This window comes from Ornithorhynchus anatinus, chromosome 7, assembly GCF_004115215.2.
Source record: "Ornithorhynchus anatinus isolate Pmale09 chromosome 7, mOrnAna1.pri.v4, whole genome shotgun sequence".
Taxonomy (NCBI): Eukaryota; Metazoa; Chordata; class Mammalia; order Monotremata; family Ornithorhynchidae; genus Ornithorhynchus; species Ornithorhynchus anatinus.
The window spans coordinates 42,657,084-42,673,134 of NC_041734.1; the positions used below are offsets into that span (position 1 = coordinate 42,657,084).

The 16,051-nt window shown below is 42.7% G+C and overlaps 1 protein-coding gene and 1 long non-coding RNA gene across 3 annotated transcripts in view; one reads left to right on the forward strand and one right to left on the reverse strand.

Annotated features, from left to right (window-relative positions):
• The window catches only part of LOC120638520 (rootletin-like), a 30,930-nt gene extending 18,299 nt beyond the window's left edge, over nucleotides 1–12,631 (forward strand). Inside the window, exons 5-7 of one of the 2 annotated variants that reach the window (XM_039912753.1) lie at nucleotides 9,571–9,750; nucleotides 9,912–10,009; nucleotides 10,627–10,713. In XM_039912753.1, the coding sequence (XP_039768687.1) occupies nucleotides 9,571–9,750; nucleotides 9,912–9,983 (252 nt within the window). In that variant the 3' untranslated portion in view covers nucleotides 9,984–10,009; nucleotides 10,627–10,713. Of the gene's footprint in view, nucleotides 1–9,570; nucleotides 9,751–9,911; nucleotides 10,010–10,626 lie in introns of both variants that reach the window. The other variant, XM_039912752.1, reaches the window with a different exon arrangement.
• The window catches only part of LOC114813181, an 89,050-nt gene that overhangs the window by 1,625 nt on the left and 71,374 nt on the right, over nucleotides 1–16,051 (reverse strand). The window contains exons 5-6 of the long non-coding RNA XR_003760817.2: nucleotides 9,520–9,901; nucleotides 3,030–3,087 (exon numbers count right to left, since the gene is read on the reverse strand). This is a non-coding gene — a long non-coding RNA (uncharacterized LOC114813181). The remainder of the gene's footprint in view (nucleotides 1–3,029; nucleotides 3,088–9,519; nucleotides 9,902–16,051) is intronic.

Consider the following 16,051-nt stretch of genomic DNA (forward strand, 5'->3'; position numbering starts at 1 on the left):
GCATGGCGAAGTGGGTAGAGCACGGGTTGGGAGTTAGAAGGTCATGGGTTCTAATCCCCGCGCTGCTCTTTGTCTGCTGTGTGGCCTTAGGCAAGTCACTTAACTTCTCTATGCCTCAGTTACTCTGTAAAATGGGGAATTAAGACTGTGAGCCCCATAAGGGACTGGAACTACGTCCAACCTGATTTACTTATCCACTCCAACACTTAGTGCAGTGCCCGATACATAGTAAGCGCTTAACAAATACCACAATTATTATTATAATAATAACATAGTTGAAAGTGGGGTGCATAAATGTATGCCCTGTGAGATGCCGGAATAGCTTCAGATAACAGAGAATGAAAAAAAAAACTTCAATCAATCATTAGTACCTACTATGCATTATACTAAGTAGTTAGGAAAGTGCAATTGAGTAAGATAAATGATTCCTGTCCTCCGGGGCCGCACAATCTAAAGGGAGAGACAGAAATAAGCAGAAACAGAAATAAGCCATAGTTGGAGGTCATCTGGGAAGGGAAAGCTTACTAGGGAATGCCTCCTAGGGAGGTAGATTTTCAGGAAGGTTGGAAGATGGGGAGAGCTGTGATCTGGTGGATTTTAAGCGGGAGTCCCAGGCGGGAAGAAGTGAGTGAGTAAAGACCTCTTTCTCTCTTATTCTCCTGACCCTGCCCACTGACAAAAGATTTGATTGCATAGAACACTTGCCACCTCTGTAAGGCAAATTGTTGGACATTTCTGTAATTTGCTTCCTGCCCAGTAAAGACACGCTGCAAAAAACAAGTTGTAATATTGGGAACATGCATCTACTGGGAGCTCTATTAAGAGTTATAAGTATTGCTGACAGTGAGTGAAATGCAATGGAAATCCCCTGCTGAAAATTGCTCTGCTTGATTTTTTTTATACTATTTGTCAAGCGCTTATTACGTACCAGGCGCTGTACTAAGTGATGGGGTGGACAATTTGTTGCCAAAATGTATTTTCCAAGTGCTTAGTACAGTGCTCTGCACACAGTAAGTGCTCAATAAATACGATTGAAGGAATGAATGAATGAAAGTCAGTCAGTGTGGACACTGAACCTGTCCCACATGGGGCTCACAGTCTTAATCCCTATTTTACAGACATGGTAACTGAGGCACAGAGAGGTTAAATGACTTTGCCAAGGTCACACAGCAGTCAAATGGCAGAATCGAGATTAGAACCTAGGTACTTCTGAGTCCCTGGCCTGTGCTCTATCCACTTGGTCACGCTGCTTCTGTATTGGTAGAGAGTCTCTCCTAACATCAAGAAGTAGAGAGTGGCCATTGTGTGAGCAAGTGAATGTAGGTTGAGAAAGAGATTTTGAAAATCCAATTAATGCCCTAGTGGATATATATCAGATGGCTTCACTCAAGCTGCATCCTCCAGGGTTTCTCCCCTTCACATCCAAGGGAGACTCTAGTTGGATAGACTCCTACGGCTGGAGGGAAGACGAACTTTCCACGCATCCATATTCTCCGATTTATCTTTACTTATATATAGATTCACTCAAGGATGGACCGATTGCCTCTCACATCTGTCCATTTCCCTGCACGCAGGGCTAGGCCGGCTCAGAAATTACTACTAGGAGATTCTGGCCTCACAAGCCCAGGACCTTGCCGTTGCCTTTGACTCATCTCTCTCTTTCAACCAACATGCTCCATTTATCACCAGATCTTCTCAGTTCAACCTTCACAACATTGCTAAAATCTGCCCCTTCCCCTCCATCCAAACTGCTACACACTAATCCAAGCACTTATCCTATCCCGCTCTGATTACTGTATCAGCCTCCTTGTGGACCTCCCTGTCTCCTGTCTCTCCCCACTCCAATCCATACTTTTCTGCCCAGATCATTTTTCTACAAAAACATTCAGTCCATGTCTGGCCACTCCTCAAGAACCTCCAGAAGTCACCCACCCACCTCTGCGTCAAACAGAAACTCCTTTCCGTCGGCTTTAAAGCACTCAATCACCTTGCTCCCTCCTATCACACTTTGCTACTCTCCTGCTACAAGCCAGCCTACGTACTTCTCTCCTCTATTGTCAACCTACTCACCGTACCTCCATCTCATCTATCAGGCCTCCAATTTCTCATCCGTGTCCTGTCTCTGGCCGGGAACGCCCTCCCTCTTCGTGTCGGACAGAAAATCACTCTCCCCACTTTCAAAGCCTTAGTGAAGGCACCTCTTTTCCAAGAGACCTTCCCTGAGTGGCCTCATTTCTTCTTCTCTCACTCCCTCCTGCACTGCCCTGATTTGCTCCCTTTATTCACCCCTCCTTCAGCCCCAGAGCATATAGATACCCATAATTTATTTATATTAATGTTTCTCTCCCCTTCTAGACTGTGAGCTTATTGTGGACAGGGACTGTGTCTCCCAGCTCTTTTATTTTGTACTCTCCCAAGCACTTAGTACAGTGCTCTGCCCACAATAAGTGCTCAACAAATAAGATTGATTGATCTCTGTGCCTCAGTTTCCTCATCTGTAAAATGGGGATTAAACCGTACTCCCACCTACTTAGACCGTGAGCCCCATTTGGGAGCGGGTCTGTGCCCAACCTGATTACCTTATATCTACCCCAGTCCTTAGTACCTTGCTTGGCACAAAGTAAGCACTTAACAAGTACCAAAAGAGAGAGAGGTGGGAGAGAGGAAGGAGGAATATGGGACTTCAGGACTGGAAGTTCTTTTCCTTGCATCCACTGCTCCACTAATTGGGCCCTTACTTGCTCTGAATAAGGTAGGAGTCGTTCAGAACTAGTTGCAGCTTAGAGTAAGTAGCTCCAGTGGCCATTAACCCACTGGGATATTCCCAGTTACCTAGTGGACCAGTCCACTGCTGCCCACATAGAGCCAGAGGAGGGTTTTGTCCCTTCAAAGATGGTGCCACAAAATCCTTGTGGAAAGGGTTTCAGTTGCTACCTTGAAAAGCAGCTGCTTATGTTCCTCATCCCAGGCACCAGAACTGAATTTATATGATCCTTTAAGTAACAGGAAAACACAGAGATTGACCTTACTATGTTTCCAATCAAAGAAGTTTAGGGGGTCCTGGGATGGATTCACAGCAACACGGACCTGCGAAAACAAAATGTAGCAAATACTTGCAATAAGAAAATTTGAAATAAAGGGAATATTTTTTTCTATATAAAACAATATATTAGAGAGGAAGATTCCTAGCTTTTTTATATGGTGTTTGTTAAGTGTTTACTGTGTGCTAGGCGCTCTACTAAGCTCTAGGGTAGATACAAGGAAAATAAGTTGTGCACCGTCCATGTCCCACCTGGGACTCACAGTCTTAATGCCCATTTTACAAAGGAGTTAACTGAAGCACAGAGAAGCTAAGCTCCTTGACACTTAAGTAGCTTGAAACTCAGAGGTTCACTTGGCACTGTTTTTCCAACATAAAAATAAACAAACATAACAAATATTTGATAGAAATAAAAACATAAGATATAAAAACTACCTGTAATAGAAAACAGATTGACCATTTGACTGAAAATAATCTTGACAATTAAATGGTAATAGGAAGCAAGCGACTTGTCTTTCTTAGGTCTGATTCTGGACTCCCAAACCCTCCGAATATGTACCTGACCATTGCTCTCAGAGTCTTTGAATTTAGTTCAAATAATGCCTACCCGAATTCTTCAAACCAAATTCCATCCCTCAGGCCTGGCAACCACAAGCCCTCATGCTCCATGGCTACTTGTTTTGCCTGTCTTGAGCTCAGAGTAGGGGCTCGCAGGCAGCTGAGAGGTGCTGATTCAGGCTTGAAGAAATAATTTGTGTCACGCATGTGTTAGGTATCAGCAGGGACACTTGGGAATTGGCCTAATTAGCTCTAGTGATGGAGAAAGCAAAATCCAAACCAGGTGGTAGAGCCGTCTTCTAAATTTAATACGAGCAGTTTCAGTTGACCCTTGACTCCTTTAACAGAAAAGATTTATGTATAAAACTTTCCACATTTTTAATCAGCTCTTATTCCTTTCCCCCAACTCCCCTCGCTGCACAATATTTTATTCATTCAGAAAGCTTTTTTTTTGGTCCTGGTAAATTTATACAGTTTTCATAACCTTGAATCCATCTATTTCAATGGTATTTGGACATGCATTCAGCATGTAGAGTCATATCCAAAAGCTATCCTATCAGAACTAACTCAGCACAAGGAAGTCAGGACTAGATTTACCTAAAGACTTGAAGACTCCCTCGCCCTTCATTAATTGCTGATAGAGGGCCATGGATTTTTGAACTGCAAGATAGATCTGCCTGTGTTCTAAGGCATCATGGGAGTTAGATGCCAACATCTCCAGAAGAGGAATATCCTTTTTAATTAAAAATAAAGTGGCATTTAAGAGACATGGCCAAAAAGGGGGAATACTCCAAGCAGGCTTCCTTGATGTCTCAATGACTCAGCATTTACATAAATCAAAATGTCAAATTAAAATGCATGTGAAACCAAGTACTACTTTTATTCTGGACACTTTGAGACTATAGCTTTGGGAGCAAAAATGACCTGAAATCATCATATTATTACTAGACATAATTTTAAAGAGGGCACTATCTTTATCCTGATGGGAAGAGGGAGACTATTTTAACTTTTGAGAATAAAAATGAAAATATATATTTTTGCATGAATGTAATTAATAATAATGGCTCTAAATGTTTACTATGTGCCAAGCACTGGACTAAGCACTAGCATAGATACAAGATAAAAGGTTGGAGAATATGGTACTCTCCCAAGTGCTTAGTACAGTGTTCTGCACATAGGAAGTGTTCAATAAATACCACTGAGTGCGTGAGAGAGTGAATGAGACCAGCTAGGAGTTAGGTGCATCCATGACCCCCAAGAAAATAGGTCATTTTCTTATTGATCTGCCGAAGAGAAAAGTGAATACAAGGAAAATAGGACACTTCAGAGCATGAATCCAATATCTGTGATCCAGATTCAAAATTTATTAGTTTTACACAAAGTAACTATGTAGCTATGTTGTAATTGAATAGCTGGTCCGGCTTAACCTTTCAAACTGATTTTTATGCAATTAATTTTAAACATTCACTCCTGATTACTGGTCTAGTTATGGTTCAGCTAGACTCCTCTCTCCTTCATCCAAAAAAACAGAAAAAAAAGAAACCCAGCCTAGAAAAATCTGCGGCATCTTGCATAACTTACCAGAGTCAGTCACTGAAAGAGGTTTTTGGTTCACCTCTTTTTGTCACTGTGGGGATTTAGAACACATGCTTTTGGGCCTTGTGCTGTAAATTCCCAATAATATCAACAAAGAGAGAGTCAAGAATGGAATATGGCTAAAAATATGTCTCGCTGCTAAACATTCTCAAAATACAGCTGCCTTCTGTGGCAAGCCTTCCCACACACCTCTCCTACTGCTAACGGAGGAGAATCTAATTGCTCTCCTGCTCATGAAGTCTGAATTTAGTCCCCTGGACTGTAAGCTCCCCTGTAGAGTATAAGCTCCTTGTGGGTGGGGAACAGGGCTACCAACTCTGTTGTATGGTACTCTCTCAAGTGCTTAGTATAGTGCTCTGCACCCAATAAGTGCTCAATAAATACCATTGATTTACACAAATGCTTTGACCGAGAAATATTTTGATTGGACCAAGTGGTCGTGGAGGTGGTGGTGGTGATTTAGGGAAGCAGCATGGCGTAGTGGACAGAGCATGGGGCTGGGATTCAGAAGGTCACGAGTTCTAATCCCAGCTCCCTCCCTTGCCTGCTCTGCTTGGCTTGGCGCCTTTTCAATGGGGAAGACACAGCTTTGTCCGGGACTCCTTTAAGGATGGGGTGAATTTTGTCCATGGGCCTCATTGAGAAGTCTAGAATCCTTTGGCTCAGTCTGACCTTGTCTCCATCACTGTGGTCCCCTCAGGAACCTACCCCTCAAGAACTCTCTTTTAAAATACTCAGTGGAGATGGGAGGGGAGACACCTCCCACCTTGCTCATGTGTTCTCCCACTTCCTCTATCTGCTACCCCATTCCCGTATTTATTTAGAAAACGACCGAAGTCCTCACAGTTGGAAGAACAAATCCCCCTTCTTTGCCACCTCGGAGCTTTGAGTTGTGGGGCCTTATTCTCTAGGAACTAACACCTCCCACTTCTGTCATCTGGGCTATTCAGCAGCTGGGAAGACATCTAAACACTGCTGGCTGCTGACCTGGGCCAAGACTGAACCAACAGCCTGGTGCCCAGAATCCTCCCCTCTGCCGCACCCACTCCAACGAAAACCTCATTCTCCGTGTAATTCTCCATGCAGAATGCTACGATGCATCATGGTGTTTACTCTCGGAGAATGTTCTGACCTCCCAGGTGCCTTCTGAACTGATTGGGCAGAGAATGTTCCGAGCAGGAGCTGTTTGGGAAGGGGGTAAGCCAGGCTCTGCCGTCTTGGCTGGTTCAGGACAGAACAAAAGTTGTCTTAATAAATGTTCCTGTGGGTGACTAGAAACGTGAGACCGGTTTCTGTTGTGGGAAAAAAAGCAGCCTCGTAAACTGTAAAATTGTACTTCGCAAAGTATGAAATGCTTTGTATATGGTGCCCTGTGATTCCCTCAAGTTCACCCCCTCCGTTTGGGCTGGGGGAAGGGGAGGGAATAGCTAATGAGTTCCAGAAGATCAGCTGTAAATGGCCGGGAAGGGTAATTCATATCAAACTCATAAAACCCTTTATTAGTGTCTCAGGAGGGGAAATCCGGATGTGGCCGTTTATTTATTTTGGATTTCACTTTTTTCTCTTCTCCTTTTAACATTTGCTTCCAGGAGCCTACCATGGATTTTTAAAGGGACAGGACTTCCTTTTTTTCCCCCCATTCTCTTTCTTTTTTTTTTTTTTTTAATACTTGGGCTTCTTTGTTTCTCAACATAAGGAAAGGGAATGTAAAACATATACTTCTGACCCTGCAGTTTCCTCCCCAAAGCATAGTAAATAATGATAATATCTCCCGTAGCTGCAAACATGAGTTCTCACAGCACCCCCTTAAGGAGGCTTATGCGTTACTAAAGGACAAGCTTGAAGCTGAGAATTGAAGCACAGAGACTTATTCATTCAGCCTTATTTATTGAGTGCTTACTGTGTGCAGAGCTCTGTACGAAGCGCTTGGAAAGTACAATTCGGCAACAGATAGAGACAATCCCTACCCCAAAACAGGCTCCAGAGTATGGTTGGGGCTAAGGGAAGAGTCTCCGGAATTTAGCTCTCACAGATCATTTACCCCCACTCTCCTCTCTCCTAGGTTCAGCTACCTACACAACTCTAGATGGATGGGTGGGTACACACCCAACATTCCTATTTTCCCAACTTGTCACCAAGCCTCCTAACCATTTGATAGACCTTTGGTGGAGAACGGTCTCAGTTAACACTTGGTATTTTTGAAGGATTTTTTATTTGATGGTATTTAATTCATTCAATCGTATTTATTGAGCGCTTACTGTGTGCAGAATAATAATTGTGATATTTGTTAAGTCTTACTACACGCCAGGCACTGTACTAAGTGCTGGGGTGGATACAAGGTAATCAGGGTGGACACAGTCCCTGTCCCAAATAGGGGTCACAGTCTTAATCCCCATTTTACAGATAACATAGGCACAGAGAAGTTAAGTGACTTTCCCCAGGCCACACAGAAGACAAGTGGCAGAGCTGGGATTAGAATCCAAGTCCCTCCGACTTGGCTTACTCTGTGCAAGGCACCGTACTAAGCGCTGGAGCTATACAAGCTAATCACAGTCTTTATCCCCATTATATAGATAAGGGAGCTGAGGCTCAGAGAACTTCAGTGATTTGCCCGAGGTCACACAGCAGACAAGTGGAGCCAGGATTAAAATTCTGGTCCTCTAACTCCAAGCCCATGCTCTTTCCACTGGGCCATGCTGCTTCTCAAGGTTTGCACGACTTTTCTGAGCTGTTCTTGTTCCTATAAAGCTTAGGTGGTACTTGCTTAGGTGGTACTCTGCCCCAGAAGAATGACATGGCTTGGACGGCACTGAGGCTAAACTGATCAGTCCCTCAACTACTGTCCCTCAACGGTTACAGGATCTGGCTCTCCGCGGAATAGTTATCCTCTCTTCCTTGGACACAACTGAGGATCTGTGCCCTTTGGACATTTGGTATTTGCCCCACCTTCAGCCCCACAGCAATTCTGTACATATCTCTAAATTATTTATATTGATGTCTTCCTCCCCCTCCAGACTGTAAGCTCATCGTGGGCTGGGAACGTGTCTACCAACTCTGCTTTATCGTTCTCTCCCAAGCACTCAGTACAGTGCTCTGCACATGTAAGTGCTCAATAAATACCATTGATTGATTGATTCACTCCTTCCCATTCACTAATTCTGGGCGTGGGTGAAGATTCAGAAACGTCAGGCCGGAGTTAGCCATCTCCATCCTTCTTGTCTTAGACAGGGTTTACTTTCCTTAGCCCTCTTGCTTAACTCTCTGGTCTCACAGCCCAATATTCTTGCCAGCTTTTATTCACCTGATAGGAAACAAGCATTGTTGGCTAGAAGTTCGGGGTGGCTAGGCTACCTCAGGATGTGTGACCTTTTGCGTTCCGTGGGCCGAGCGGGAGAAGCTGAGCGGGGGAGATGCAATCAGGCCCAGTCCAAAACCCACACTGCAGGGATAGCAGAGCTACCACCGATGCGACGAGTGTTGAGGATAAACACACGGCTCCTCGCAAAGAGCGATTCTTCCAGGAGCAAATTTTACAGAACTTTCAGGGACCATCAATGTATCAATCCCTCTGGCTGTTTCGAACAATCCGTCCCCTGCGAAAGCTCCCGGAGACCTTATTGATACACACACGGAGAAAGCTGGATTTCTCCTTTGGCCTTGACGAAAGGCGATGTGGAAACCTGCTGAGTCACTACACAGCAGCGGCCACTTTAGAGGGCCGGGAAGAGTGGGGGATTTGGCATTTGGTAGGGAACTTACGGACTATTAACGTGCTTTGGGAAGAAAGAAGAAATACTTGGCAAGGGGTACACAGTGTGTGTGGTTCCCATCTGTCAGCTCAATGGCAACGATGAGGCCAAATCGTCTTCTGAGTTCTAAAGGCTGAAATTCACCAAATATTTGGCCAGATCCCCCTGGCTTTCCCTTTTCACAAATGGTAATTAATCGAGGTGAAGAAGCTTGTTTCAGGTCACACAACAAGACAGTGGCAGAATAAGAATTAGAATTCATTGCCCCATATTCAACATGTGTAAGCCAGAGGGAAACAGGGAATTTGAGCCACTTCCATGAAATGCTTTTTGGTAATCCCGTTGGAAACAAATGATAAACATTTCGAACTGAGCTGTGATTTAACCAAAGCACTGAACCTAGCAAACCCGAATGCCAAATCCCAACCTGGTGTTTAAACCAAGCCTCAGCTGGCTTAAACCTGAAAACTTCCATTCTCCATTCGAAACGCAAGCTCTCGTCGAAGGGATAGTCGGTGACTGGAAGCCTGGGCTGTAGAGCAACATCACCTCAGGGGTTTGGGCTGTAAAACTTACCAGGTAGGACTATGGAGGGAGCCGGCTGATACGTCCTGTGGTTTACACAAGTCCCAGATTGCTGAGCTGGAGCTGGAGCATGCCCAGAGACTGCTTGAACTGACTTCTCGGCATCGAGAGGATCTGGATCTGGAAGCAGAGAGGCTGCGCAATACCCAGCTCCATGCAGAAAGGACTCTGGATTCTCAAGAGCGAGCCTACAAGCAGAGAGTGAAGGGCCTGGAGGAGCAGGTAGGTACTAGGAAAACTCTCAAGAGATAAGAGCAGCTCCACTGTTGAATGACCAAGCAAATTGGGGGATGCCTTCTCCTGGTGATCGATGCTGAAAAAGTATCAAAAGCTTGATTTCCAGTAAGAAGTCCCAATCCTTCTTGCCTTCCTCCTGTCATTAGGCGAGAAGAAAAAAAAAAGTGATGAAAGATAGCTCCAGGGAGCCCTTGCGGAGAAATTCCAGAGAAAAATGAGCTGGGGAAATGGAAAGGATCCTAAGGTACACCTATTTCTCCTACAGTGCAGGGGTTGCATTCTTGCAGAACCTGCTTTAAGGGAAACTCATGGTGTATTTCCTGTTTCCTCTGACACCGTGTCACCCATTATCCAGAAAGACGTGTTAATGCTCAATTCTGCCACCATGTTCTATCCAAAACATGATGTGAAAATAAGCCTTCTAGTGGAATTGAGTGCAATAAGAGACTCCTCCAGATCCCATAAATGAGCTGAAATACCAAAAGAAAACTCAGTGATGGTGATTTGTTGAAATGCTAAACAAACTGGTATCGACTTCTACAATGATAAAGAGGGTTTTCAGGTCATAGCTGTGAGGGAGGCAATTTCAATTTTCCCTATTAAAAAGTTTTAAAGCATCACTGCTAACATCAGTAGGTTATCAGTAATACATCTCTCATTGTTTTCTGAAAAGAAAACTTTTGCTTTGGCTCTCCCCCTCAAACACACAAACACGCACACATACACACTGTCCTACAGCTTTAAGTTCACTTTTTTTGCTCAAGGTTTGCATCTGCCTGTCCCTCAGAGTGGTACAATATTAATATTGATTTCAAAGGGAAATATCTCTCCAATGGTCTTAAATAGAGGTACTTTCCCCAGGTGAGGACACTGAAGGAGCAGTTGGACCAGGAAATGCGAAGAAAACATTCCTATCTCAACAAGAAACTCCGAGCAGGGAAGTGAAATCCAGAATATCCAGTGTTGCTATGTGCAAGGACTTGGGAGATCTGTTCGTTAACAAGATATGGACGAGCCTTTCAGCCGAAGTCCTGGGGTAAAGGAGCAGGTGAACGCAACGGCTTGTCACTCAATTAAGTCATGATCAGTTGCTATCAATCAAAAAAGATTAAGGATGGGAATGTACTTTTGGATAAGTTGAAAAACTATAGGTAAGAGCAATTAAGATTGTCATCAGCTAAACATGGCATGCCTGAAGAAAACTGTGTAATAACATCAGCTGTTCCATCCATGACTCGGTCTTGTGCATCATTGTCTAACATAGCAAGAAATTTAGCATCAGTGGATTTCCCTAAAGAATTGGTCTTTGACAGACCATCCTCATCATTAGAGCTTGAATATATATTTGATATCATCTAATAGTTTTTGATTTCCTTTATTCAATCACTTCTCTATAATGATTGAGCCATCTGCTAACTTTCTCATCTTTTAAAAATGGAAAGAGCAATGGCTCTTCGAAGGCCAGGTTTTGAACTGTTGTGCACATGTTTTCATGTGCCAGAAGAATGATAGGTCCTGGCTCCTTACCCAGGCTTCCACATTACCCAAATCCAGGACTGCTTTAGTGTCCCTTGTCCTCCTCGGCCATAATACTTCACCTCAAATAATCAACCTCTGGTAAACATAGGAAAATTTATGAAGAAATATTTCCACTCACAGTACCCAAAAACACACTTTGTACTAAGAGACACAAAAAGAGAGGCAGAAACATTCACAAAACAACCACACCCCAGGGCTGGTAAAAGCCCTTTGCTCTCTCTATGAACTGCAGGCCTCTTTCACGGTGGCAGGTGGCTGGGATTAGCTCACAGCCAAGTTGTCTTGTGACTCGTTGGCCATAAGATGCGTTAAAGTGTAAAATTAAAAGTTGGTACAGACCCACCCACTCTCTCAGCCACCAGACTCCAAGAAAATCCCTGTAGGAATCAGACTGTGGTTGCCATGACAACAATAGCACCCATCTTGGGGCTGCCATGAGCTTCACCTGTTAACATTAGTAAACTTTTTTCCCCCCATTAACTTGAGTTGAGTTTTTTTTCCCTCACATTTTCTTTTCATTGCCATCTGGTAATGTATTTCTAACCCCCTTTTCCAGGAACCAGTGTTTCTCTCAAGAAATTGACACTAGAAAGAAAAATTTGAAACAGCATTGTCAAATATAATTGCAGGGTTTTCATATTTAATCAACTTCAGGTGCTTCAAAGAGAATTTGGTAACTTTAGGATAATGGGTTCTCCCACCCTCCTTCTACCTCCCAAGTTTTATAATCACTCAATGTCTAATGGCATACAACTTCACACACACAAAAAAAAAAACAATAAAAAATTGCTTCAAAAATTGTTTATGTTACCATTCTTAATCATTTATTCCTTTCTACACTCACCATTTCCTCATTTGTTTTGCTTGCTTTATATCATATAAAAAGATAATTCAGTGATCAAACACTAAAGCAAATGTGAGCCGGAACCATATTCAAAAGTAGCAACACAAACCCACACTCCCCAGTTGGGGCATTACCTCAACCTCTGAACCCTGTTTCTGAAGCTCCTCATGCACAATGGGCAGGGGTTAGGAAGTTTCAGAAATTTTTGAAAAAATGAAAGTCAAGGAGGTAGCAGGTTAAGTGGAGTAGAAATCTGCCCCAGGAGAGAGTATTCAAGAAACCACAAATTCCACTTGCAAAGACCTCTCCAGGTTACCTTCCCAGAACCTCTTTGTTTTTCACCATTCTTGCATTTAACGGGTTTTACCACTTTAAGGATTACAGTCTATATCCCTTATATTATTCACAGTATTAAAATGCAGTGTAAAAATGAGAGTGAATTTTATGTATATGACATTTTTATAATAAAAAATAATTTATCGTGATTCTGACTTCTGCAGGAGTTAGATATTCCTTTAGAATGATTGGAGCGTGGTTTGTTTTTATTCTGCCTTTTTGTATTTTTACTTTTTATATGTAATGTGGAATGCAAAAGATGATTTTTATGCTAAATAAATTACCAACATTTTCTTATGTGTGTTATAAAATAAATGAGGATTAAGAGATATGCTTTCCTGAGGGTTTCCCATTGTAATCCCACCAAAAACTCAATTTCACAGGGGAAAAGAACAAGTAGGAATATAAAATATGCTGAAATATAAAATATAAAAATATGCTGCTGGAGATGTGGCATGGCTTTGTGGAAAGACCCCCGGGCTTGGGAGTCAGAGATCATGGGTTCTAATCCCGGCTCCACCACTGGTCAGCTGTGTGACTTTGGGCAAGTCAATTAACTTCTCTGTGCCTCAGTTCCCTCATCTGTAAAATGGGGATTAAGACTGTGGGCACACGTGGGAAAACCTGATTACCTTGTATCAACTCCATTGCTCAGAACAGTCCTTTGCACATAGTAAGCACTTAACAAATACCATTATTATTATTTAAAGGAACTACAAATTGAAAGAACCAAATGATCAAGGAGAGCTAAAGATGGATGAGTGATAAGATAAATGGAAAAAATACAGGGCTAAATAGGTGATACCGGTAAGAAAGTGAAGATACTCTAGAGAATTGAAAATGGAAGGGAATAAATGAAGGAAATTGGTAAAAATTGTTTTTGCTTTTTTTAAAATCACTTGTCTTCTAAGAGGTCTGTCCAGGTGAATTTCTAATTACCCCAGTTTACATCCCCATGATGACCACTTCATCATCATCATAATCATAGGTGGTAATTATTGAGTACTTACTTTATGTAGAGACTGTACTAAGCATTTGGGAGAGTACAGTATAGCAGAGTTGGTAGGCCTATCCCCTTACATTCTAGAAGGAGAGATAGGCAGTGTAAATAAATAATTTATAATATATAATTTATATGCAATAATAATGATGATGGTATTTGTAACGTTGGTATTTGTTAAGTGCTTACTATGTGCAGAGCACTGTTCTAAGCACTGGGGTAGATACAGGGTAATCAGGTTGTCCCACATGAGGCTCACAACTTTAATCCCCATTTTACAGATGAGGGAACTGAGGCACAGAGAAGTGAAGCGACTTGCCCACAGTCACACAGCTGACAAGTGTTAAGGGCTTACTATATGCCAAGAACTGTTCTAAGTGCTGAGGTAGATAAAAGTAATCAGATTATCCCATATGGGACTCACAGCCCTAATCCCCCTTCTACAGATGAGGGAACTGCGGGACAGAGAAGTTAAGTGACTCGTCCAAGGTCACACAGCAGACAAGTGGCAGAGTCAGGATTAGAACCCATGACCTCTGACTCCCAAACCCAGGTTCTTTCCAGTAAGCCACACTGCTTCTCATGTATAGTTCATAGATACTTCAGCTCTACTAGGACACCTAAACACTTGTATACTCCTACCTCTCAGAGCAATCAATCAATCAGTGGTATTTATTGAGTGCTTACTGTATGCAAAGCATCATACTAAACATTTGGGAGAATACATGTATCTTATATTCCCTATCACTTAAAGAACTAACTAAGGAATATATCCCTTTTCTTTCTTCCACTGATCTGGAAATCACCTAAGCATTTGCCTTTCCCACTAGAATGTAAGCTCTTTGAGGTCAGCAATCACTATATTGTACTCACCTGTGCTTAGTGCAGTTCTCTGCACCCAGCGGGGCCTCGGCAAATACTCTTTATTAATTTATTGCTTTGAAGAGAATTGGTCTGATGGGATAGATGGGGGGAAATCACTGAACAGATCACCAATGAAATTGAGTCCGATAGAAAACCTTGTAGGGGATAGCAAAAGGAAAAACTGATACTTGACTGAGATCCTGGTTTTATCCTCCCATAAGTCTAATTCCCTTTTTATTTTCAGTTATAAAGTTAAATTTCCAGGAGTCTTATTCTATAAGTATCGCTGTCCTTTCATGTTGGAAGATTTTGCAGATAAAGTGGTGGCCCATTCAATGTATGCAGACCAATTTTCCGGGTGGATCAAAACTGTGGAAAGAGAGCTACGCACAGTTTTTCAGGACAAATTCACAAGTGTAAATCTTGGCAAAATATGCCACATTGCATAGGGCAGAAAATCCTAAGCTCTAGCATATCTCCCTCACAATGTTGGAATTTGGGCTTATCCATAATGCCTAAAAGAGCGAGAGCTAAAACAGGATGGGGACAGAAGAGGCTACAACCAACATAATCTATGACACACCCTTTCATTATGCTCCAAGCAGGAGTGGTGCAACTAGAGAAACCCCTCAAACTATACACCAAATGACCAGACTCGTTGGCTCACTAAGGTCCCAGCACCTCTCTCCAGCAGTGTAATTTTCCACACATTTTCTTGAGGGACTGGGGTGGGAGAAGATTCGGGAGAGCTCTGGTCTGGAACATCCTCTCCCCAGCAGAAAGCCAATGACAGAGTCACCCAATCAAAAACCTCCAAACAGAGCTGCCTCGAATGCCTAAAATCCATGCGCCGTCCACCTTCAGGGCCTTTTTACTTCCTATACAAAATCATCCACTCCTCTCACCTACCATCAACTCAGTATATTTATTGAACACTGATTGATAGCAAAGCACTGAACTATCTCCAACTGTGCTCGGAAGACTGTGTTTGGCAGAAGCAAGGAGTAAACTCCAATGGAGTATATGGACAAAAATAATTTACAAAAAGTGTGCGTCGAAGGGCACAATGAGGAGTAATTCACACATATCAAAGAGGAAATAACAAGAGTATACTGAACTTACAAATAAAATATACATATCCTTTAGGCTTAGAAGGTCAGGAGAACAAGGTTCTTCTAAAAGTAAACTGGGTGAGGTCAAGGACCCTCTTTCCAACTGGTCTGTGCCCCTCCACCTGCTCAGTCAACTGATTTATTGAGCACTTACTGTGCACAGAACAATATACTAAGTGCTTGGGAGAGAACATTATGAGAGAGTTGGTGGACATGATAACTAGCTTCAAAGGAGAAGCCGCATGACCTAGCGAACCGGGTCCTGGGGAGTCAGAGGACCTTGGTTTTAATCCTAGCTCTGCCTCTTCCCTGCTGTTTGAGCTCGAGCAAGTCACTTAACTTCTCTGTTTCCTCATCTGTAAAACAATAATAATAATAATAATAATAATGGTATTCAAGTGCTTATTATGTGCCAAGCACTGTTCTAAGTGCCGAATGGGAATTAAATCCCTGTTCTCCCTCCTACTTAGACTCCAAGCACCATGTGGGACAGAGATTGGGTCCAACCTGATACATTTCTATCTACCCCAGTGCATAGAATAGTGCTTGACACACAGTAAGTGCTTAAATGCCATGAATATTACGATTAAT